Source organism: Vespula pensylvanica, chromosome 8, assembly GCF_014466175.1.
Source record: "Vespula pensylvanica isolate Volc-1 chromosome 8, ASM1446617v1, whole genome shotgun sequence".
Taxonomy (NCBI): domain Eukaryota; kingdom Metazoa; phylum Arthropoda; class Insecta; order Hymenoptera; family Vespidae; genus Vespula; species Vespula pensylvanica.
In genome coordinates, this window is record NC_057692.1 from 6418272 (window position 1) to 6444255 (window position 25984).

Below are 25984 nucleotides of genomic sequence, written 5' to 3' on the forward strand. Positions count from 1 at the left end.
GATATTTTATTATCTGTATAATTGGTATTATTTAAAGTAGGAGTTATTAAACGATTACAAATATGGTTATTTGGTTAATGAGAAGTATTACAAGAAAACGAGTTTGGTCTCGTCGGTTTGATTACGTTAATTAACCTTAAGTTGACAAACTGGTTCATTAATAGAATAGACAGAGAGAAGTTAACGGTTCTTGTCATGAATATAGTCACAAGTATATTCGAACGTGCGGCAAAGAGAAAGAAGATGACTCTAACGACGGACTTGATCCCAAGTGCAAATGGATTCTTGTTAGCGCGAGAGTATAATAGAAGACGTTATTCCTCATTAAAATTACGGACTGAGACACGCAAAGTCTTTTCAGGGAAAAGCTTAACGAGTAATTGTAACTGCTATGCTTTCGTAATAATAGTAATAACGAGTTCTAGTGTATGCTCTCTTTCTCTTTCTTTCTCTGTCTCTGTCTCTGTCACTATAACTTATGTTTCAAATCGCTAAACATTCTTATATAAAAAAAACGAGTACAAGAAAATCGACAAAGATATCTACCTGATACAAAAATTCATCCTTGTTTCTGCTCATTGACTTTCGTAATTACTTTTGATAATTAATATTTCGTTCTAAGATCGTATTAATTCGATCGAAAATTGAAAGATTTTTCGTTTTGAAGCTCGAAGATTCATTTTACGAATCGTAACGAGCATCTCTCTATTTCTCGTTTTTTCGACGAAGCTTGAGAACGTTTGCAAATTAGGAATGGAGTTGATCAATTGAATTTCGAATAAAGCTGTTCCCTTCGAAGAACGATTAAGTATCGATCGATTCACGTCGCATGAAAGAAATTCGAAAATTCGAAAATTCGAAAATTCGAAGGGACGATCTGATGGATTCACCCTCATCGACGATTTTGACATCTACGGAGAATCGATAAGTTCGATGGTACGTATCTATCTATATAGTACTCACCATTTCCGTATTCAATAATCTACAGCGGTAGCAACATTATCCGTACCGACGTATAAATCACATGGAAAGCTCGAACGGTTTACGAACGTGTTCGTATAGGTATCCATAGCCTATCCGGCGAATATCAAATTTCGTTGGAACAAGGGACTGGAAATCCGATATGTATAAGTAAACCACAGAGCCATTATTTCGCATAGCGACCTTCCTACATGGTTACTTCAAATTAATTTTACATCGTGTTCAAATACCTCTTGGAATTTTCACTCCTCAATTTTCGACTGTCAAGAGAGGATTTCTAAGTATATATCTAAAAGATTTCTTTTTCTGTTTTCTCTCCCCCCCCTCTCTCTCTCTCTTTCTATTTTCTTTTCCAATCGGTTATCGTTCCATTTGTTTTCTTCTTTTTTTTTTAAAGTGTTTAATAAAGCCATTTTTTTTTCCTCGTTCAATTTTAATGGAAAAGTAAACGATTTTTGCTTTATCATAAAATTTAATATTACTACGAAGTAATAAGAAGTAATTGAAATGTCAAGCATCATAATACAAGTACTATTCCATACATATTTCATAAAAGGTAATTACTTGTAATTTGTAAATTATAGCAAGAAAGCGTTCTCAACGAATAGAAAACCGCTAGAACGAGGGCCATTCCATGAATCTTAACCATATTTTATTAAAAGAGGTATTTTAATTTCGTACAAAATTACATTTCTTTATCATCGTTTGTAAGCTTGCCTTCCAACCATTTTTGCATTAATCTTTTAGGAATGTCAAAGCAATGTACCATTCATCGCGCTTCGTGCAATAAAAGATCAATTAAAAATGTTAATGGTAACAGACTCTTTGAATCGAATAAAGCATAAATTTATTTTTCCTTTGTCCTTTGATCTTTCAACAAATTTTACACCCTTCTGAAATTATATATATAATTTTTCTGTATTATAGAATGTTTAATTTCTCTATATCTTTTCTTTTTCTCGTTTCTCTTTGTTTATATTCAAAATGTTAACAATATGCTGTGAATAATTTATGAGAGTAGTTTATGGTATGCGGGGGATAAGGAAAGTAATAATAAAACGAAATACGAAAGGAAGGAAAGAGAGAGAGAGAGAGAGAGAGAGAGAGAGAGAGAGAGAGAGAGAGAGAAGGTAGATCCATGTCGAATATTCGACGGAACTTGTACGACGACCCGTAGGTCCGGCATACACGCAGAGATTTATGGATTTCGGGCAAAATTCCAACTCCATCGTTCAACAAATAGCACCCCTCGGAGTCCGATTGTTCCGGACGCTTCTCTTACTCAGAGGGAGGAGTAGACACGGGAGCGCCATTTTTTCTCTGTCTTCGAAAACGGATTCTCATGTAACATATCAATCTTTTCTTTCTACTTTTGCACTCAACTAATTCCATTAGCTGGAAAAAGATAACCGTTGCGTTTATCTATGAGCTTAGAAAATATAAAGAACGTATCATAATGATTTTATCATGGTCAGTATATATTTTATTTCTTTTTAATTTTTGGATAATTTTCTTAAGTGTTAAGAATTATATTAAATGTAATCATTTTTCAGCCATTATAATTATACGTGCTAAAGCAAATATACATACATACATACATACATACATAATATATATATATATATATATATATATATATATATATAATTAAAACAGATCTTAATTATTGTTTAATCTTCTGCCAAAAAAGATAAAATGTAAATATTTTTGTACCTTTGTACTTTCGTATCCTTTTTTATCTCCCTTCCTCGCATTTACACGAAATTATATCTATCCCCTCGTGGATGCGAAGGGAGACAACGAAGGGAAAATTAAACGTGCAAATCGTAAAAAAGTTTTATATCCGTCATTACCGTTATTTTCGTTGTCATCACTCCTTTTTTCGACAATCGTTCTTCGTCGTCTGTAACAAGGAGACGGTTTTGCGTTTAACAGAAAGAAACTTACCCTTTATCGTGCACGCGAGCTGTCGTTTTTCAAATTATCACGATATTCTTAAGCCACAAAATGGAAAACTCCATGGTAGACTCGTGTATCCAGAATATTTATTATACGAATACGATTCTGTGTCGATCGTATTATTATTACTTTTATTATTCTTATAGATAAATTTCTTTTTAATTAAACAATGTTATCTCGATCATCGCGCGTCTGTTTTATCTCGATAGATTATTTCTTTTTTACGTTCCCTTTTTTTTTTTTTTTCTTTTCCAAGGTCAAATGAGTTCAACGAACTTTCAGAAATGTTGCATCGTTTCTGATTCTGAAAAGAAAATTTCTATCGCCGAACTCGAGAATAAAGTCCATGTATTCTGAGATAAAGCACGACCACCATTCCGACGTTTTCTAAGCGAAAGAAAGTGAGCACGCGGTAAATGACCAACGCTTGACATCGTCTCGGAGAGAAGTGAGAGAGAAAGAAAAAGAGAGAACGGGAGAGAGAGAAAAGTTGACGGTACATCATTATATCTGCTTTCAGCAAAAAACTGTGCGAGTTTGTATGCGTACGTGAATATTATCACATTCATAGTAGCCGGTGAATATCTACGAGATATGGTACGTCGAGTAAGATTCGAGCGAATAGACGGACGGTCACGCATGTGTATACGTAAATGTATATTCTAGGTGTACAAGAAAAATGGTTGCAAAATAACTGAATAAAATTCCATTCGTGCTGGAAACTTTTCATGGGATGCATAAAACTAGATTCTTTTTATGTCGTACACGTGTAAGAGATAACTGAATGACTGAATGGAGGAGAAGAGAGACCGACGAATACGATACTGACGGAAAGAAAGAAAGAGAGAAAGGAAGAGAGAGAGAGAGAGAGAGAGAAAGAGAGAATGAGAATCTGAAGTGAGGAAGCCAACGTGGACGTTGTGTAGTAAAGGGTGTACGAAGTGGAAAAGCCAGCTTTTGGCCAGACGCACAAAGAGAATTTCGGCCTATCTTAAGGCTCTGTAGTCAACCGCAAACGAGCACGTTGACACACTGAAATATTTCTATGCTTGTGCACAATGTTGCCTACGGCTAAACGATTTCCGTCTTCTCTCCGTTAACATAGCTGTTGATGTTGGGTAACGTCGTTCTTTCGCGAGATCGTTTATCGCACTAACCGATTTCTCTTTTTTACCAAACGTTTAACCGCGATAATAATTCGAGCGTATAAAATAGTATCGATATTTTAAAAGGAAACACGATGAAACGATACGAATTGTTGATAAGTATGTGATGTAAAAAATCGATTTTTTAATTATATTTTAATACTGAATTAATATTATTATTATTATTATTTTTATTAATTTTATTATTCTTATCTCGATAAATCGCGAATGATTTTCAGAGTAGATTATAAAAATAATTATCGAGAATGAATGTACTCGAAATAAAAAAAAAAAAAAAAAGATGAAAAGAAGCTTTCTTTACGAGACAGTCGCAGCTCGACTTGTTCCGTCGGCCTATTGTTGCTTTTTCTTTTTTCTTTTTTTTATTACTTCTTTTTTATCTCTTTACTTTACGTTTGACCCGAATTTTCTATAATGACGTACGAAAAAGCAGTCATATTCCACCGATCTCGTCAAGTTTATTCCATGTTTATCGAGTATTGAATATTTCGACATACCAGCATCACATTCTATGTTATCAAGTTTTACGAGCTGTCGTCAGGATCGACTGGTAGAAGAGACAGAGAGAGATAGAGAGGAGGAGGAGGAGGAGGAATGACAAATTCTTCCTCCTCAGAGAGAAACTTTATTTATCCCGAAGGATATTGTACGATGGAATAAATAAATAAATGTATACACATCTACATATATACACACAGATATATATATATAATATAATATATATATTATATTATATATATTTTATATGTATATATACATACACCTATTCTCTTAAAGAAGGTTCTTAGATAAAAGAGCATTTGCGTGGTTTCTTTAAAAAGGTTTTACAGGCAAACTCATCACATAAAAAAAAAAAAGATCACTCGTAGGATCGCGCTTGTAAAGGAGCATCCCAGTAAGAGGGTACTTTGCGCTATATTCTCTCCTTCTCTCTTTTTCATTTTATCAAGGACAACGTCGTTTACATCAGAGAGTATCGACGTGAACTCGAAATATTTTCACGAGGCTTTCCAACAGTACCTTTTAGTGGCAAGACGATGGCGAGCTTGCCCGACTTGATGCAGTCTTTTCTTTCTTTTTTTTTTCTTTTTTTTTTCTCTTTTTTTTTTTCACAAAATTTGTAACGGCGTGCTATTGTAAAGAGGGCTGAAGGAGAAGGAGTTGAAGTGACGGCGAATGGAAGGGGCGCGAACAAAACGACAAAGCGCAACGTCGTCGTTAAAGCGACGTCGCGCGCTTTACGGTTCACCTTTTATTACGAAGACTTCTCCTGCTCGCGGCCGTTTTCTTTCGTAGTTTTCTACGTGAGACCTTAGTGAACCTTTATTTTTACCCGACTGCTCACGATTGAAAATAATCGAGACATTCGAGATCGGCGTTTAATGCGAAAAGATTTTTTCTTCGCAAGAGAAATATTTATAACGTGTTCGTTAAATTATAACGACAACAATAACAATAATAATAGATCGATAGTGAAGAAAAAAAGGTTTCTAAAATTTGTTTGCCGAAGTTTATTTTTTGCGATGAATCTGACGCATCAATCTTTATCAACGGTCGAACAAAAATCATTTGGTCTGTGAAAGAAATACTTCAAAAAAAAAAAAAAAAGAGGAGGAAAGAAAGAAGGAATAAAAAAAGAGGAGAGAAAGAAATTTTTACGAATATTTCTCTTTCACTGAGAGACGGGTTTGCAGACCTTCCTCATTTTGTTTACAGAGAAGAGATGAACCTAAGCGAATGGTCAAATAAAGGCAGACAAGCGCATAGGAACTCAAAGATATCCTATACTTTCACTGGGAAATGAATTTTTCATTGAATGACGTGTATTCGTCTATCCTCAATGTCAAGGTCTGATACTAAAAGTAAGCGGAATTCGTCGAAATAACACAAGTCCTGGAATCGATCTGAACGTTTATTTACTTTTCCAAATTCTCGTCTGATAGATAATATATCGTTGTTTTATTAATATATCCAAAGGTCATTCTTTATGAGTTAGCACAGGCTCGTGTCTACGAGAAGATTTATTTCTTTCTTTCTCAAAATACTCGCTCTGTCATTCCTATTTTTTAAGTTAAATATTATTAAATATCGAATATCCATCGAGTATCGAACGAGATTAACATCGATAAATAAACTTTTCTTTCCCTTTTTTTTTTGGAAAATAGAGAGAAAGATGACAGGATGAGGAGTAAAGAAAAGGAAAGAAAGAGAATAAAGTCTGTTAGTCGAATTCATAACGAGGGAGTCAGTCGGAGTCTCTACAGGGAAGGCGTATTGTGAGATGGACAATAATGTACGAGAGAAGAAAGATAAAAGAAAAAAAAGACGTAAAGGCGGAGCGAAAAGGGACACAATGAGGGCAAAAGCCGTGCTTTGAACGAAGGGTCAAGAGAAAAAGACTTTTCGGTGGACCGTGGATAAGAGAGCACCTCTCTCTCTCTCTCCCCTCTTTTCTCTCTCTCTCTCTCTCTTTCTCTCTCTCTCGCAGTTTCTCACTCCCGCAATCGATGAAGAAAGGTTGAAGGTGGGTGTGGAAAAGCGAGGGAACGTCGATCACCCGGAAAATGCTTGCGGATTGCCGCGGGCTCGCTTGGAAATGAGCTCCGTTTCCACCCTCCTGCAACCGTCACTCCTTACCCTGCATTTCTCTCTTCTCCTCTCCTCTCCTTTCCTTTCCTCCCTTTTCCTCGTTCATTCGTTCGTTCTCTCGCTCGCTTGCCTTATACCGTTGCCCGTCTTTTACTTTTATTCTTTCTTCGACCGTCCATCTCCCTTCCTTCTTCTCTCTCTCTCTCTCTCTCTCTCTCTCTCTTCTCTCTCTCTCTCTCTTCTCTACTTTCTTTTTTCTCCTTTTCTCCCCCATCTCTTTCCTTCCTCCTGCCGTTTACTTTTCCGGGAATTTCTCCACGAGTTTTCTCGAAAGGCCGCTTCTTCTACTACTTCCCTCACTTACGTATACATACCACATTCGGTAGATCGCCATTTTCTTCTACTAGATTTTATTTGACTGTAGAAACTATCTAAACAAAGTCTTTCATAGTACACGTCTGGACGTTGCTACGACTAAAGAAATTCAATACTTTCTGGTTTTTTCCTCCTCCTACTCCTCCTCCTCTTCTTCCTTCTCCTTGTCTCTTTCTCTTCTCTATCTTTCTTTCCATCTCTCTCTTTCTCCCACTCGCTTTCTCTTTCTCTCTCTTTTTCTTTCTCTATCGTCCTTCTCTACCAATGTCCATGCACCCTCTTATTCTGGGATCTACAATTTCTTCGAAACCCTCGCGAAAGCAAGAATATCGAGTCGCCCTACTCGGCGAAAGGACAAGGAAACTCGACTTTTTTAATTAATTCCTCCTCCTTCTTTCTTCTTCCTTTCCTCGAATAGATGTAAAGTCAGAGCCCGAGGTATCCAAGCGGAATTCTCGAGATTCTGACAAAGTTACTTTTTTTCACGTTGATAACTTTTCAGCATACTACTCTTTTCTTTTTCTTCTTTTCTTTCTTATATTCCGAATTGAACAATTATTCGATCTCCCTTTCTCACTGTCTCTTTTTTCCCCTCTATCTAATTTAACTCTTTGAGGCAATTTTAAATTAATAATTATGCGTTATTAAATTTTATATATAGATCGACCTTTACTTTGCCGATTTTATTCGAGTTATTCTTTATGTTGACTTGCTCGTATACATTAATTAAAAAGAATCGTACGAGAGTTCTCGATTTATTATTTTCTATTTTAATTTCGAAGAATGTTGATTTAGTTTGAGCATGAACTTTTTAAATATTTGTCTAATGGTGAAAGTTAATGAAATATGTATATATGATAAATGGAAGAATGTGTATGTACATATGTGGATAAATCATTTTACGTAGTGTCGAGATTATATAAAAGTACAGCGGAAAAGCAGACGACATTTGACGTTTCGAAGGCGCCGCACGCACGAGATTGTTTCGCAAGAGAGAACATGAACGTGCCGATCGAAAGGTCATTCAAACAGAACGGAATACTTTCCGTTTAGAAGTTTTCTCAGTATCTACTCGTCTGTGTTGCATAACACTTGCGATACTCCGCAATATTCCACATTTTATTAACATTTAATATTCCTATTACTTTTTCATAGTACGTGTTTATGAAAATATTTTTTCAAGTTAACTAGCGTTAAGAAATATTATAATTATATAAAATTATATATATATATATAATGTCTTCATATAATATAAAGATTATTAAGCTGATAAGTCTTATCTACATTGAGTAGTTTTATTTGTTTGATTACACTTACGTTAATACAATATTTTAAGAAACTAAACTACGATGATTCAGTAAAGGAATGTTTAATATAATATTAAGTTCAAAATGTTTTATTCGATAATTTCTTCTTTACTTTGAAAACTTTCAAAGTTCGCAGAGATAAATTAGTTAGTTTCTTTTATGATATTAATTTAATTAGTAAATTACATTACACGTTTTCGCTCTATACGTTTATCTTTAAATTTCGCGTTGGTATGATCATTATTTAAATGAAAAAACTTTCCAATAATCTGGAAAAAAGATTTCCAATAATTCTTGTCACCGTACAACATCGTATATGACCGAATAGATCGGTCAAAGAGAATATAATTTAAAATCTGATTAAAATATAATCCTCCGATATATAAGTCTCCGATATAAATATGATCGATAACTAGCAGTCAGACTAGCAATTAGACGTTAAGATCGTATCTGAGAAATTGAAAAAAAAAAAATAAGAGACAACAGTGGGAGGTCGAATAAGGTCAATGAAAAAATAAGAAAGAAAGAAAAAAAAAACAAAGGCTAAGGGATGCTCGACTAAAAGGATACACTTTGGTCGTAAGTTATACGTCGTAAGGTAACTCGAGTTACCTGTTCTCTTTCCCTCGCACACACTCTTAGCTAAGGTAGATCAACAGGTAGTCCTGTCAGGAGCGTAATGCCTTGAAAGCCGGCCGCTACTTCGTACGATGAAATTTCGTGCAAAGTTACGCGCCACGAAAGCTACCAGTATCAAACCTCTTCTACAGACCTCCTATACGAGAAAAATCCGATTTGCGGCGTACCTACGAAAAAGCGCGAGATCCTGGCGACAATCTCCTGCGGATCGTATTTTCCGTGTAGCCTCTCTCATCTCGCAAATCTCTTTTTGTAAGTCGGATAGAGTTCGATTACGGTCGAGATTTTATCGGGCGTTCTGTCGTAATGAGATTATTCGAACGTTTTTGTGAAAGCAACCTAACCATTGAGTTTATTCTATTTATATATTAATGTATTTATCGATTTTAACGATATTTCTCGATACAAAAGGAATACAATCTTTTCAATAAGAACGAGAACATATAGAAATAAATATAATATCGCGTACGGGTTAACACACGTTTTTAACGTTAACGAGAGATTCATCGACGATCGAGTATTAAATTAGAAACATAGTAGTTTGATTTTTTTGAAATATTCGACATTGTTAATATTAAATCGAATATAAATCTTTTAGATTCGTTTGAAGAGAACTTTGATATAAAAAATATTAGATAGGCATATATTTAACTTGAATTTAAATAGAAAGATATTCGTGTTGTCTTTTCGTTAGAAACGTCGAAGAGATAGTACACTTGTATAAACGAGCTGTTTATAAATTTATATTAATGTAAACGTTTGCTCCGTTATACGTTCTATTGGAATATTTAACTAACGAATTCGTAAGATATTGAAAACTTCTTTACGGAATCAATTGGATATAGACGTAAAGTTTCAAACTACTTACTTGGACTTTGTTCGATCGATTCGCGACAACGTAATCAAATCAAAGCACGTTTGTATCCGTCTCTTTCTTTTTTTCTTGTTTCTCCCTCTCACTCTCTCTTTCTCTTTTTCTCTGTGATTATCATTCGTTTTCTTCTTAGAAACGAATCATTTGAACGTTCGATAGACAAATCTCGAACGGACGTTTAACAAGTTCGATTTGCAATAGCAACGCTTTAGGCATTATCACGTCGTTCTTATCTTCGTAGAAACCGGAACAAACGAGTTTCTGATTATCTTTGAACAAATCGAATAGCCCGAAACGTTTTATCCAGTTCTATTAGTCTCATGGAACTTGCAATGTTCTTCTTCTTCAAAGATTTTACTTAATTACACTGTTCTTAGAAAACATTAGACGTTTCACTTAGATAGTTTGATTTATTTCACAAGAAAAAGTAATTATCAATCTTCTTAACATTTCTCTTACTTATTATCGCAGATTCATCCTTTTAATGTTTTATTTCTAAAAAATGCTGTGTTGAACGATCTTTATGTCTGGCATAATTAATAAAACGAAATGTAGACGAAGTAATTAAAGTAATGAACGAGAAGATCTTAAAACATATTTTACGTCTAACTCCTTTAATTTCCTAAATTAAACGTTTTTAAAATATAAAAGCAAGATGAAGCTATTTAAAAATCTTATGAATAATCAAGATTCATTCTTTATAATACATATAACGATGATACGATAATTTACATAAATACTTTGCAGAAATAATAATAATAACACAACGATTGGTAGAACATTTTCGATTACTCATGAAAATTCATCACCGGTTTCGTCACCCCTTGACTTGAAACTTTTTCAATCGATCATAACTAGAACCTAGAGAAGATCGTTTCTGTCATCGAGAACATGCCAAAAGGTATGTACGTCGTATCGAAGAGACTGTTCAGAAACGAAAGCAGTAATGATAACTCTCGAATGAACCGAAAGTACGTGCTTGAAATCCACGATTGAGGGCAGTCAGATTCTAACGGGTGTTCAAATTGTTTCGTGAAATACATTCATTTAACAGTAGTTCATCGATAAGCAAATACGACAATAACGACAACGACAATGACAAAGATGCCTGGATGATAGAACGTTACAAACAAAGCATCTCAATTCCCTCGAGTATTCCTTGAAACTTGATTTTGTTCGGCCATTGATCTTTGCATCAAGAATAGTTCGTTTAACGATTACTTTCACCTGATTTATTCCGTGGCTCTTGGACAGGTTTAATGTAACTTTGATATCACTCGTATTCCAAATTCGAAATTCGTAAAATAGAAATAATGTGACATTAATATCAAACGAATTTCATCAGTATTTTGATTATTACGATTTCTTTATTAATTTGATTTAATCGTAGATAAGTTTTCAAATCTTTCGAAATAAATAGAGAAAGAGTTGTTCACGAATTTTCTTATAATTTATCTAAATTCTGCTGGAAAAATCGATATCTTTATCACGTCGATGAATATAAAAATATGTGAATGAACGAAAAATTTGTAATGTAAATAATCCGAAGATACAACGAATAGGCAAGACCATGAGTTTATTATCATAAACTTTTCCAGAAAAAATGTATGATCTACTTTTTTCTTTTTTTTTTCTTTCTTTTTTTTTTGTAAAATGAAGAAAAAATACAAAATGTAACGGAAGGATCAATGACAACAGGACGCGTACGTGCTACCGAAAATCAACTTTCCCGTGGAACGATGCGTCTAGTTTGGCATAGTAATTCGCCTAGCGAATACATTTCTAGCTGTTATCGAGAACAGCAACATCGTAAATCCAGTTTCAATATGTCACGACGTGCAACATGTATCGCATATTGAATGCTGATATCTCAGCGAACGTAATCAGCGTTATTAATTTGTGGACCCAACGTGATATTAGACCACAATCGGATTTTTACAACGAGATAATTAGTTCGATTAAAAAGTTTCTCTAACGAAATTGTCAATTAAAAAAGAAACTAATAATCTTTTGCTTAGAAAAAGATCGTAGGAGACTATCGTGATTTAGTCGTTTGTCAACGTAAGAAAATTCTTTACAAAAGATTATAATTAATATAATTATTGTAGTAACAATCACTTTTTTTTCAAAGAATTGTTTCACGAATAAGAATGACATTCGAGAGTTTCTTTTTGAAAATTCTATCTTGGTTACCGATACGAAACACATATAAATACGAATAAATTTCGATTATTGATCATATAGAAAATATTGGTTTAATTATTAAATTCAATGAGATCGCCTTTTTCAGAGATTTTTTATTTTATTATAATGTGGAATTAATACAAATTTTTAACGAATAAACCTAATCATATTATACAATTCGTCTATTACATTTAATGAGTCGTATGTCATTCGGATTAAATTTGGATAGACAAATTAACGGAAATAATTAATATTGTAGCGAATTAATGGAATGAATTTCTCTGTTTTAGGTGAGTCGTATCCAGTGGTACATATCGAGTCCTGTTTATGGTGCAAATGCGTGCACGAATAAATAGAACGGTAATATGATATTCCTACTATACGAAGAAACTCTCGAGATATCTATCCGGACGAATAGAAATCTAGGATTCTATCACACTTGAAAGAGCTCTACGTACATCATTCTCCCTTTCACGAGGATGCATAACGTACAAGGAGAATGCGAGTATATCCAACTAGTTCGTTACTTCATACGAAAACCCCTTTAATTCACGATCCATATTCATCGATATTTTCTTGTTTTTCGATTTAAAAGAAAATCAATTCTCTCGGTGGATTGAATAAATGAAACAAGAAATAGTTTTCTTGGATAAAAGTAATTTTCTTCGTCAAAAAAGAAACGACGATTGAGAAATAATTTGTAATAACGCGAAAAAGATATTTTCAATGGCGATAAGTCAAAGAATTAAAAGAATTATAAGACTATATGAATTTGTCACTGATAACGAGCCGTCATTTTGAAGTAGGTATATTAATTTCCGAAAGAGGATCGTCCCTTATTACGCTTCGACCAACGTCCGAGGGTTCTCCTTCACAGGATCGGGAAGCTAAGTACGTTATTTATCATTCCGCTATTCTTGCTCTCTTTTGAGTCGTGATTTATCGTCAAGGAAGAATCTCCGAGGTCAGCTTGTATCGGATCGGTCTGTGCTCTCCGAAGCGTTCGTGGCTATATTCTCGACATTTTCAAAGTTACGAAGGTATATCGTTTGTAAGAAAATCGAAGAATTCCAATTAAATTCGATATTGCGGTAGAAAAATATGGGAGAAAAGAAAAGTAAGAATACTGTTAAAATATGAACGCCTATCAAAAAAATGAAATAACCTGAGCCCCTCGCTGATTCCGATAAAATCGTCATTAATAAATAACAAACGTTAAATTGATATCAATAAATCATTGACCCTCGGGATAAATGAATATTATATCAAAGTATTATATAGATTCCCTTTATCAACAACAGAGAACGGCAAAATTTACAAAAGCAACGAGGAATTTCAATTAAACTTTTACGATAAATTCTGTCGCGGTTGAATAAGACCAAAAAAATAAATAAATAAATAAATAAATAAATAAATAAATAAATATATAAAGAAACAAAGATAGAAAGAAAACAATAATAAATAAATTAATTAATTAATAAAAAATTATATCGAGGCTCTTTGAAGCCCCATAGTTCACATGTGGCGATAAATTGTGCGTAAATAGTTCGATATCAGCATATCCTGATAGAGAATGGAAAGTGCTACGTCTATTTCTCAACATTTCGCGTTAATTAATAATCTCGCTGTTTGATATGGAGCATCCATCCGTTTTCAGCGAGCGAGCAACCAACCGAGAGATGCGACCAACCACCCACTCGTTCCTTCCGCCCGCCCCTTTCTCGTAATACCATTCACCCGTTGCTTCTCTCTCTCTCTCTCTCTCTCTCTCTCTCTCTTTCTCTTTCTCTCTTTTTGTCTCTCTCTCTCTCTTTCTCTTTCACGACGGCGCCACACGGAGCAATAAATAATTAGTTTCAACGTTACGCATCCACGAAATGGCGGCTCGTCGACTACGGTTAATTAAGAACGCGAGACAGCCTCGTTGTAAAATTAGTTGCCTTGGATGCATCGTAGTATCGTTCTCTTCGTTTCATAGTAACGACATTGTGCTCCACCTCCTTTCTGACCGTTCGACAAATCGCTTACTACTCGGCTCCATTGCTCCTGCTAAACGTTCCATGTATCGTATTTCCATGTTGGATTAAAAATCTTTTTTCTTTTTCTTTTTCTTTTCTCTTCCCTATTCTCTCTACATCTTTCATTTTTCATCTTTGATAATTACTTATCAGTGAAATATATCGAATTCTGTGCTTTATATGCTTTAATTAAATATGTTAAAATTTAATTATATTATTATTAATAAAGCACAAACTTTAATGAATTAAAAGCAAATATAAAAATGAAATATCAAAGATTTGATCTTCTTTATCGATAATAACACTGTTTTCAAAAAAAGAGAAAGAATATTTGTATTATTGAAAGCGAAAATGTTATCCTTTTTTCTTTTATATTTGTGTGTGCGTATATCTTTTATCTATCTTTTCCTTCTATGTTATCTCACCATAATAAATATCTTTTTTGCTTGTATCTTTTTGTTTGTACACACACATATACATATACACGCGCACGCGTATTAATAAGATTCCATTCGTCGTGAAAAGGGATGACAAATTCTTTGAAAGTTTTCCTTCAAGTTAGAATTTCCTGAATCGTTTTGAAATTCGTCCTCGGTTTCTCGCTTTTTCTGAGAATTACTTCTTCAGCAAAAGAACTATCAAAGGGGTTTATCGTATCTATAGCCTGACTCTAATGGAATTCCTTGGATGCAGTTCCGTAACCTCCTTCCCTTCGTATTACAGAGTTTCATTGCGCGTGAAATATCGACGGAGTTTAGACGCATTAGGAATGAGATACGCGCGGAGTTTGGATTCGCTTTAATGAAACATCCCTCCTGTTGTTCGAAGTCAGCGGGGGATTGTGTTCTTCATTTTATACACATCTTCGTCGATGTTTTATCAAATAAATTATGTATATTTTATTAATGCCATGTTATTACAACATCCGTCAGAATAGGGTTGTGATGTATCCTACAGTGATAAAGGTCGACATTTGCCGGACGTGTGTTAACTAGTAGTAAAGTCGTTTATCAGTCAAACGAATATTTCGTGTCGAAAAAGAATCCGGTTAATTATTTCTATCTTATCGTGTAATAGAATCACAAGGATAATAAAATTATTTATTAAATAATTAGAGTAATATCAAATGTAAAGAGTATACAAATTTATTACAATCATTTTCTCCGTGCAACGTATAAAGTTTATTAATGATATATATTATATATATATATATATAAAAGATTTAATCTTTCCGATATAGTGGCATATATTAATATAAAAAATAAAGGATTCTGTATAGTCCTTCGGATCGTACGTTTGTACGAAAAAAAAAGAAAAGAAAAGGAAAAAAGAAAGAGAGATTGTAAAAATAAAGAGATTTACTCAGATTAGAAAGAATCTGAAAAACGAAAGTGAAAAAGAAATGCGTTCGAAGGAAGACGAAAGTCGGAAGTCGAAAGGACCAGGAAGAAGGGTCTAGGTCTCCCTTCCGACGTAGAACTACTCAACCCACGCTTTCATCTTATGGTCGATATTCGCAGCAACTCGAACGAGCCAACGCCTAGTGCCGGTTCAAATAACTTTCACCGTCAAAGCTATCCAAAGTTTCGAAATTGGCTCGGACTAATTTTAGCTGGCGAACCTTCCGATACTGGTCAGTTGAAGATCTACCTTTGAAATCCATTGATCGTTTAAATGCTTCGCTATATTTTCTATTTTCTTTTTCTTTCAAAGATACGTTATTTATTTTCGATTTTCACTATTCAATTTTTCGATTTAATATATAAAAATCAACAGTAAATTGTTAAAGAATAATAATCAGTCTAATCATTATATTATAGAATCCGGATAAATCCACTCTTTAATTAATTTTGTAATCTTTCTCATTCGTTTCACCGATGTAATAGTTAAGGAAAAGAACGCAAGCGAGTGAATTTAAGATCGTGCGATTGTTTCTTATTCTTTGTCGAACATTCTTCGTCTCTTCCTTTGCAACGAAAGGACACTTTGAGTAAATTTCTTTGGGGTTGAGATAGAAAGTAGCACGCTATACGTGACCGCGTACGAGCGCATATGTCGAGCTTCCAAAATAAGGGATGGCTTCGTCTGCACAAGGGAAGAAAAATCCTTACTTTTTTTCTTTTTCTCTCCGGTTTTCTTTCACTACCCTGTTATTCTGTCTTTTTCTTCTTAGTTTCTTCTCTCTCTCTCTCTCTCTCTCTCTCTCTCTCTCTCTCCCTCATCTCTCTCTCCTTCCTTCTTCTCTGTCTATCCTATTTCTCTCTCTTTCTCTCTACCTCTCGATCGATACTCGCATCAGACGATAACAGGCAACGTCATCCGCGTACGTTTCTCTGAAACAAGTCTCGTAGACGAATTAAACTCATCGTTCTCTCGTACCTTGTATCATCTACCTCGTCTACTTCTCTAAATTTGAAACAGACAATTTCTTTTCCTACCCAGTAACCCGCAAAATCTCCTCGTCACGAGCTTTCACCGAGAATACTTGAGAAAATTGCCCTTCTTACGATCATTTCAATTTGCTTCCCGAAGCGCGTCGTTCGAAGAGATTCTTGAGATCTCAAAAGAGAAGAGTTTCGTCGAATTTAAATCTCATGTATCAAGAAGGAAATTTCAAGATACTTTAACATCGTACCGAGAGCTCTGTTCTACGATAAATTCGACTTGAAGATTGACTCGAGAACGTCTTCTACGAAAGATCTTCGAAAATCGTTGAGGCGACGTTAAAACGATCTTCGTGACGAAAATTTCAAAGATCTTAAAAATATTCCTCCTCCCTTTCTTTTTCTTCTTTTCGTCGACTGGTATGAAACAAGCTCTAAAAAGTTTCGTTCGATAATGGAATGGAATGAATTAATGCCGATTGTAAGTTGTGTCAAGTGAATTGATATTTGGTCCAAATTTACGATAAATAAGGTATCGCTTTGTTTTCAAATTAATTATGATAATACTTGGATATAGTTGGTAGATACAATCAGAACGGTAAAACTTGTTAGTGGAATAATTGATGAAATAATATTTGCTTTATTACGAGTTAATTAAACAGTTGTTTATGTAGGTCAGTTTATAAGCGTATACGAAAATTGTACAGTTCTTTTCCGCTATATTAAATAGGTCATCGGAAAGCGTATATGAGGACATCGCAGACGGTCGGTAGCTTTCGTTACCTCTTCACGACGTCGAGCACGTGTTTTTCGAGAAATTATATATATAGGTCAGTGGATCAGTGCGTCGATGTTTCATGTACCGGGTGTTTCGCGTGTAAACTTTATATATCGAGAAAGATGACATCAAAAAAGTCAAGTTGTTCGATCTAAACGAGAAAAAGGAAAAAAGAAAATTCTTCGAGACAAGCGAGGATAGATATTTCTTGACAGTTTAGCTAAAGAACATCCTAATCGAATACAAATCGATATAGCTCGAACAACTTCCTACGGAATGGTGCCAAGCCACGTGTGCTCGATGTATCGGGTGACCCATTAAAGCACGATCATCGTCTTGGCAAAGAGAGCATTTAGGCTCATCATCGACATTACACTCTCCTCTTTTTCACGTTAACTTACTTTCTGTAATCTGAGACCTTTTTAAGGAAGTGCATTTTCGCTTGTAGATAACGCCTCAATTACTGGAACGACTACGACGTTAATTTTAACGTAACATTATCCTCGCGACGCTTTCAACGGTACAGAAAGAGATGGTGGTAAGAAAAGGCAAGAAATAGAAAGAGATAGATAGATAAATAGATAGATAGATAGAGAGAGAGAGAGAGAGAGAGAGAGAGAGAGAGAGAGAGAGGAAGAGAGGAAGAGTACGTAATAACACGGAATAGTAGCGCGAAAGGAGCGTCGCGAGAGTCCTGACTTCGGCTAAAGGCCGTTTTCATCCTCGTTATTTAAGATTACTCTCGGGAGCTTGCCCTACAATTTATGAAACCCGTAATACGCTTTTCCGCCGGCACCAACGACTACGACTAGAACGTCGAGGTAGGGCACACCCGAAGGCATTGCCGTGCTCCCTTTTTGCCGACATGTAATGATTATGTGAGCCAACCGGAGGAATAGAGAAGAAGAAGAAGAAGAAGAGAAGGGCGAGACGAGAACAGAAGAACAGAAGGAGAAATAATGTATCGCGCATGCGCATCCATATATGTTTCTACGTGCGTATACGTGTGTATATCTACTACATATAATCCATGGATACGTGCGTGTTAACGCGTAATTGCATTTCCCAATCTTTATCAGCCATTGAAAAAGCACCAGAGATTGTCTATCTCTTTCTATCTCCATTCATTCATTCATTCATTCATTCATTCATTCATTCATTCAAACCACACTTGGAATCGGTCGTAGAAACTATTCGAGTTAGACCACCGAATGATAAATGTTCTTACCGATACGATTGGATTTAAGCGTTGAGAAACGATACCGAGCTTTACCGGCTTCTGTTTGGATACCACTATATCTGTGAACCAAGTACGAACGATTTTTCTTAGAACGATTCTTTAAATCTTTTCTTGTGTCTTACGGTACTCCGCGACGTCATCGTTCTTATCTCGTATATTTTCGAGTTTCGATATCTTCCAATGGCGATCGTAATTTATGCGAATATCATGGAAACGTTAATCTCTTAACACGTAAGAATATTGCCTTTTAAGGATAGAAAGTTTGCCCGTTTTCTACAATATTTTGTAATTAGGACTAATGGAGAACGATTAATTGTTAAAACGTGTAGTTGTGTTTGTGTGAGACATCTCGTTATCTTAATGAATATGATTTAATGGAGATTTAAACTCGGGTGTATTTGAAAATGATCGTCAAAGTTTGAACGAACATTAGCATAAGTAACTACAACGAAAAATGATCTAAACGTTGATTTGTATCATTGTTTAATTCGCAGAGCACATCCTCCTTTCTTGCTCTTCTCGTACGAGCCATTCTCACAATGGTCATTCGTTGGAGATGCGCGCGAGCACGCGCGCGCAATAGCTGTCTACCTTTTAACGATTTCAGTTCAACATTTGCACATTCTTCGTAGCTTTCTCTGCGGGACACCACGGTCCGTAATTACTCGCGTTCTCGTTCATTATGTTTTTTGTCAAATGCAAGGGTTTCGTGAGACAAGAGACGAGAGAGGGCCGGTATTCTGCTTCTTTAGCGATGCAAATCTTTCCATAAAATTTATGCGCCAACCGTACTGACATTTTTTTTTTTCTTTTTCTCACGACGTACTCGTATTACGTACTCGCGCAATTAAATTTACACTTGTAACTTATTTAAAGATCAGATCATTGAAATCGAGATAGTCCAAGGAAAAAACCGCTAGAGGAAACTTTTTCGTAGAAAGGAAAGTGTAATAATTTCGAGAGTTTGACTTTTCCGAGCGTATGGAAAATTTTAAATCTTATCGCTGCCATATCTCGTCAAATATTGAATCAATTTATTAAAAAAGTGCCGCTATAAAAAATAAAAAGTTTGTTATAATGATAAAGTGGCAATTAATCAAGAATCAAATGTACAGTTATAAAACAAACAAGTAAAATGGTGAAATTAAATTTTCCGTTTCTCTTTTAGTTACTTTTGAAATTGTAATTTTGGCAATTTCTCTTTTTTTTTTTTTTTTGTAAATCGTTCGTTTTGATTGCTGTACGTAGGAATCAGAAGCATGTTATCATTCTTGCGAGAATAATATCGAAGCAATGGAACTCTTGGCAATCGTATGCCATCGTCGTAGGCCGTAACAACGACGGAAGTAGCGTTTCGAAGGAAAATAATTTTGCCATAACGTATTCTCCCCCTCTCCTTTCTCTTCGTCCTGCCCGTCCTCCGAAAAACCGTATCAGGATCTATCGTCCGACATTACAGCTTTACTACCCAATAATTCCTCTAGAAAACGCGTGTTATCTTTTCTCTCGTTGTCCTCTGGTCTTTTCACTCTTCTACCCTTATACTCTCTTCTCCTGTTCCTTTCTTTTTTTTTTTTTCTTTTTATTTCACTCTCGGCAACGACGAAATATCCTCTCGAGAAAAGCACATACGCAATACTCTTGGCTCAATCCATTAATGGCCATATATTCGTACATTGTCACGATAAATATATAAGGGAGCGTACAACAATCGAAATTCATTCTCAACAGTGACTACAAAACATATACGGTGGCCCTTGGCCAAGAGAAACGTATTATACGATCGATCGACGATTCGGATTCGGTTATGTTCGAAAAATTTCGAACGATTTCGAGATTAGAACGACCTCGTTAAAAATGTTACTACGTAGACGTACGTGAATTTATATCAATTCAATGAATTTATATCAAAAGCAATTCCTAACTTTCGTACATTCGATTATTCTATTGCAGTATGTTTCTCTTTTATTAATCTAACGTTGCAAACTCGTCAGCAAATTTTCCAGTTTCAATCTAGCCAATTACGATGAACTCTAGAATCGTGACTTATCAACAAACCAATGAAGATTTTGTACGTGTGCGAACTTTCTCTCTCTCTCTCTCTCTCTCTCTCTCTCTCTCTCTCTCTCTCTCTCTCTCTCTCTCTCTCTCTCCTTCCCTTTCTCTCTAACAGGTTATCTTGGCAACATTTTACGGCGCATAAAGTACCCGGAAATAGTGAGAAGACATTATCGCATAGGGAGGTATCTCGTTACGAAACCTTCATCGGATGTAGATACGTACACCGAGTCGTGGTAAAGGGCGAAACCACGCTACACAGAATAACGGAAGTTTGCTGGATATGCCTCGGAAAGTTGGCGGTAAAGAGAAGAGAGAGATGAGAGTACAGTAGAGGGTAGGTGCAGCGAGGGAAGGGGAAGAAGGTTCCAAGGACCGAATGTCGAGTGTGTCCTCCCTACGTGAAACGCATATCCATTTCGGCTCGTAGACGACATTCGTACGGCTCCTCGGCAAAAGTTATCTTCCGTCTGCGGTAAGGAGACTGACACGAGTTCAAACCTGATTTCCCGTCAGTTCTCTACGACAGCTGGGAGACGAATTCTACAAGGGCGTATAACGAGAATGTAGGTAGGCTTGGTGGCTGCCACTGCATACGAAAATGTCCATCCTGATCAGACTCTTGCTATGAAATATACAGTAGATGTGTATGCTAGATAGAATAAGAAGTATAATATATGTTATTATGTAATATATGTAGAAAAGTCTACATGAATCGTTTTAGAAGTAATTATATAAGTTATGATACAATAATTAGCATTTTTTCATTGTCCTGGAAATATTCTATAAGCAAGAAGTTTAAAACAATAGTGAAGAATTTAACAGTATTGGACGATCGATCGTGAATAATAGAAAGGGAATATTAGACAAGTACATTATTTGCTATTGTTGTTAAATATCTTTCTTTGATCTTGTTTTTTTGTTTTTTCTTTTTTGTTGAACTTCGCGGAAGTCTTTTTCGTATACATTTTTTTGTTTATTTTTATTTTCGAACGATGATATAAAGAATTAACGATGGAATATCTAAATGGCTTCGTTGATAATTTCCTAAAAGAAACCAACTAACCGATACGAAACGGACAAAAGTAGCTCTTACATTAAGCTTGAAAGTCACTCCAATTTTGTGCGATCCTTTCGTGTGTATTTAGCGGTTGAGAAAACGTCATTCGCGCGCTCTCACGTGTATAAGAAGAGCATCTGTGCAAACATAGCTTATTTACAAAAGGCACGTTACCAGGAATGTGCACAAGTGTGCTAATAATTTCTTAGGCTGCACGTACTCACTATCTTAGTGATGTTTACAGCTAGTTTCATTATCTTAATTAGACCTCTCTTTAATACCTTTACATCATTTCGCACTTGTTTTGATGGATCGTGTTAATTAATTGATATTTATTATTTGAATAATTGATAATTATTTTAATAATCGAATTGATAATTTTAGTTTGTAATAAAGTTACGAAACGGTAAACTCGAAAGGAGCGAATTTGTTAAAATAATTGAAATCTTCATTCTCTACCTTTGATATTACCAACAGATTTTACGTAATCATCTTAAACGTGGGTTATACCTAAAATTGTGGACGATATTTTAGCAACCGTTTACACAATAATTACGGTCTCTATCTCGCTATACCGTGCGACAATAGTCACAAATTGAGGTAAAACCCTATATAATTACTCGAAAGCACAGCGACGAACTTTCCAAGCGGTATAATTAGAATTTATTAGAAGGCAAACCCTTAGTAACTGCGGAGTTCAAAGAATCAATCTTATCTATATAGTGCCCGCCTAGTGCTGCCGTCTGACTTTTCCTACGTCTCTACCACTTATTGTTATAGCATTTGTTAGTTGTATTAGTCGCGAGGCACATCAAGAAGCGGTAACATGGAACTAGCAAGCAAGAAGGACGAGCAGACAAGCGTGGAAAGTTTGTACGCTGTAATTCCGATAAGTTTTAATGACGATGAAGTGAAGGAGGAAGTAGAGGAGGATGAAAGAGGCCCGGCATGTCTCCGTTAGTTGTATGCGCGTGCACATACTGTACCATAGTAGTAAGTAATTAATTGGTACATCAAAGGAAAGGATGCTCGGCTTGATAAAGCTTTATGCTTAAAAGAACCTTCGTCTTTCGTAGATTTAACAGCAACGGACAAAAATTCTCTCCCTAAATGGTATTCTTCTGACTTTATGGTCAACGCGAGTTATACGATCTACTATGTATTTGAATATTTCTCGTTTTCATTTTTATTTGTTTTACGATAGGATTATTTAATAATTTTCGAAGGTTTTTCTAAATAAAAATACTTTCGAATTGATTAATACGTGTACATAGAGAAGTGATTTTACACTAGCTAAGTCGCATGATTTTAAAATGGTTTTAACGCGGATCAGATTTACATATTTTAGGACCGAGATCGTTCTGTGCGTAAGCTTCCAACATACATAATCTTCTTGTTGAAAAATTTGAGAGAGAGAGAGAGAGAGAGAGAGAAAGAGAGAGAGAGAGAGAGAGAGAGAGAGAAAGAGAGAGAGAGAGAGAGAGAGAGAAAGAGAGAGAGAGAGAAAAGGCACTCCAAAAATCTTTCTCTCGCATTGGCCCAGATTACATTCGAAGCGAGCTGGTATATGGTCGACGACAAGCATAGACTTACATAAAATATCGTTTCCGTAGCGGCTGCAAAGTCTCGTAGGTACCGTTCGTTTCGATCCCTTTCTCCCTTCTTCCCATTTTCCCCTCCATTTTAACGATCCCATTTCTCGCCTATTAATTATTCTCTGAACACGCTCCTACATCCTAATGAAATTCATTTCTGTTTTGGAGATTATTAATTGATGATTCTGATTCTATTGAAAAATTTTCGGACAATTTAGTTCTTGAAAAGCATGCAATTTATATAATAATAGTAATAATAATAATAATAATAATAATGATAATAAATCGATCTTTGAAAATTTTTTAAAGTAACGTTAAAGAGAAGTTAAATGTGAGTAAAATCCATAGTATTTATGTATTCGATGCTCGACGTTGAAAATCATTGATCGAATATTTGTTAATCCACTGAAATGCCGGTAACTTCATAGAAAATACTATTATAACCTGACAAAGAGGTACTTAATAAAATGAGAAACTCTCTTAAAGGACCGAGTTTTAAACTGCCGTAAAGTGGAAACTATTTGAAACTACGATGATCTTAGAAATTAACGTATTCTCTATCTTTCTCTTTCATTCGTAAAACTAGTTTTAATGAACGTTGTCAACTATAAATCTGTCGACGTACGACGATGTATTATTCTTGATAATTGCGAATCTTTATGTCCTTTACGACCACTTAATTAATCTTAAATCACTTTGGAAAATCATTGAATAGACCATTTTCATGTTATTTGACGTGTTGACTGAGCAATAAATAATCGAGTATTCATCTGGTTTCAAAGATACAGAACAGACAGCTAACGCAATTTAACCAGAGAAAAAACGTCGGAAAATATTTTTCCCCAGACGATTAACAGTTATGTACAATTTCCACGTCAACAAAATTTAAAAAAAACGCATACAAATTCCATGAGAATTTGGTTATGAAATATCGATTTTACATAAATAACAATTCCGATATCGTACCAATCAACAATATATAATTACATCATTAATTAATTAAGCTCGTTCGTAAAAATGTTCTCTGTTTCCTTCTCTCTCTCTCTCTCTCTCTCTCTCTCTCTTTCTCTCTTTCTCTCTCTCTCTCTCTCTCTTTCGTTTCTTTTTATTTTCAACAAGGACGATAATTATTATTAAACAGAACGTTCTACTCCGTATTTATGACCATATTTAAATTAGGTATTTCCCATGGACAAGAATAGAATAAACGGCAGGAATATTAAAGGTTCCGTTGAATTCAACAGGACAATAGGCCTCGTGACTCGTTCTCTTCTATCGGTTCGTTGGGGGTTGAAAGACCGTCGTCCTGAGGCAAATCTAGCCTTCAACTAGCAACTCACCCCTCTATACTTTCTTCGTAAACATACCGTTCCTTCCTCGACGTTCATTCCCCTTCGTCTTTCGAAAGGCTGACATTTTGCGTTACGATCACGGCCGAGACCAGCGAGCCTGGTGAAATATGGTTAACTTAGTGGAAGATATTAGGTTTGCTCTCAAATTAGACCGCTCACCGTTGCGAAGAGGGAAGATACTAAGGCTCCCTTCTCTCAGCGGGACCACTAGGACCCTCGACGCGTATGTTTCCTCATCGTCGTTTCTACGCTTTGAAAATTGCAACAGAATCGACCCAACAGTCCGCTATGTTCTAGTTTGGCTAATGAAATTTTTTTCTTTTATGAGATTCCGTTTCTTCGTGCTTTTATCGTTTTAACTTTTGTTCGAATATTCTTATGAGAACGTACAATAAGTTGTTTGATTAATAATAGAAACAGTTCCATTTAAACATATTCATTAAAAGTTTATCATATAATCACCGATCGATCTTATGTTTGCATTCTGTACAATACAAGCTTGTTCCTTAATCAAATACTTTAGAACTAGAGGATATGATGATGTTTACTTTTCTATATATATTACTGCCATTAATCATAATCCCGATCGATATTCTTTACGATTATTATCACTGATAGATAGAGAAAACAGTTAGCTTCTTGTCGGGACAATTTTTGTCTCGTTGATAAATAGTTAATAGGTAATTGATGTCGTACGACGAAGAAAATACAGTATAATCGAGGAAAGAATTTTGCGATATAAGGACATAAATCAGACGATCAGAAGCAACATAATCATTGAAACTAGTGGGTGGATGGGTAGGTGGGAGATATGTAACGCCGTTATAAACTTCCGCGGGGCTATAAATTTCTTTCCGAGTCGCTGATCCGCAACGATCCCGGCCGATCTTCGCTACATCTGGCAACCTTCCAAGAAATTAATGCTTTAAAGTCGAGATGCAGATACGTGTACTGAGAGGAAAAGAGTTGGTGAAAAAGAAAGAGAGAAAGAGAAAGAGAGAAAGAGAGATATGTAGACGTACAGAAAGACGGAGACAGACAGACAGACAGACAGAAAGAATGAAAGAAAGAAAGAAAGAAAGAAAGAAAGAAAGAACGAGAGAGAAAATCAGGAAAAAAGTGGTTGCAATGCCGACTCATTTAGATTAGGATTCTACTGTGAGAGATAGGTGAAGGGATATAAGGAGGAGAGAGAGAAAAGAAAGAAAAAGAAATAGTATGAAAAGCTCGTCTGAATCCGCACGATCTTGGAAGAGCGTTCCACTTTCTGCACGTATCAAAACACTCGCATCGTTCTTCGCTCTCGTGAAATGTCTAATTTGATTACGAGAAAGTGGGAAGAAACACGCGGTCCAAAGAGGAAGAGACAGTCTTCAGAAAAGCTCCCTTTCTCGAAATTTGTTTTCGTAAGATGCGCGAAAGGAA

General features: G+C 35.4%; 1 protein-coding gene across 3 annotated transcripts in view; it reads left to right on the top strand.

Annotated features, from left to right (window-relative positions):
- LOC122631337 (furin-like protease 1, isoforms 1/1-X/2) overlaps nucleotides 1–25984 on the top strand; it is a 163999-nt gene that overhangs the window by 69953 nt on the left and 68062 nt on the right. Inside the window, exon 2 of one of the 3 annotated variants that reach the window (XM_043816925.1) lies at nucleotides 12365–12434. The exons of the other annotated variants lie outside the window; for them this stretch is intronic. Within the exon in view, the coding sequence (XP_043672860.1) occupies nucleotides 12402–12434 (33 nt within the window). The 5' untranslated portion in view covers nucleotides 12365–12401. The remainder of the gene's footprint in view (nucleotides 1–12364; nucleotides 12435–25984) is intronic. 3 annotated transcript variants of the gene reach the window in all.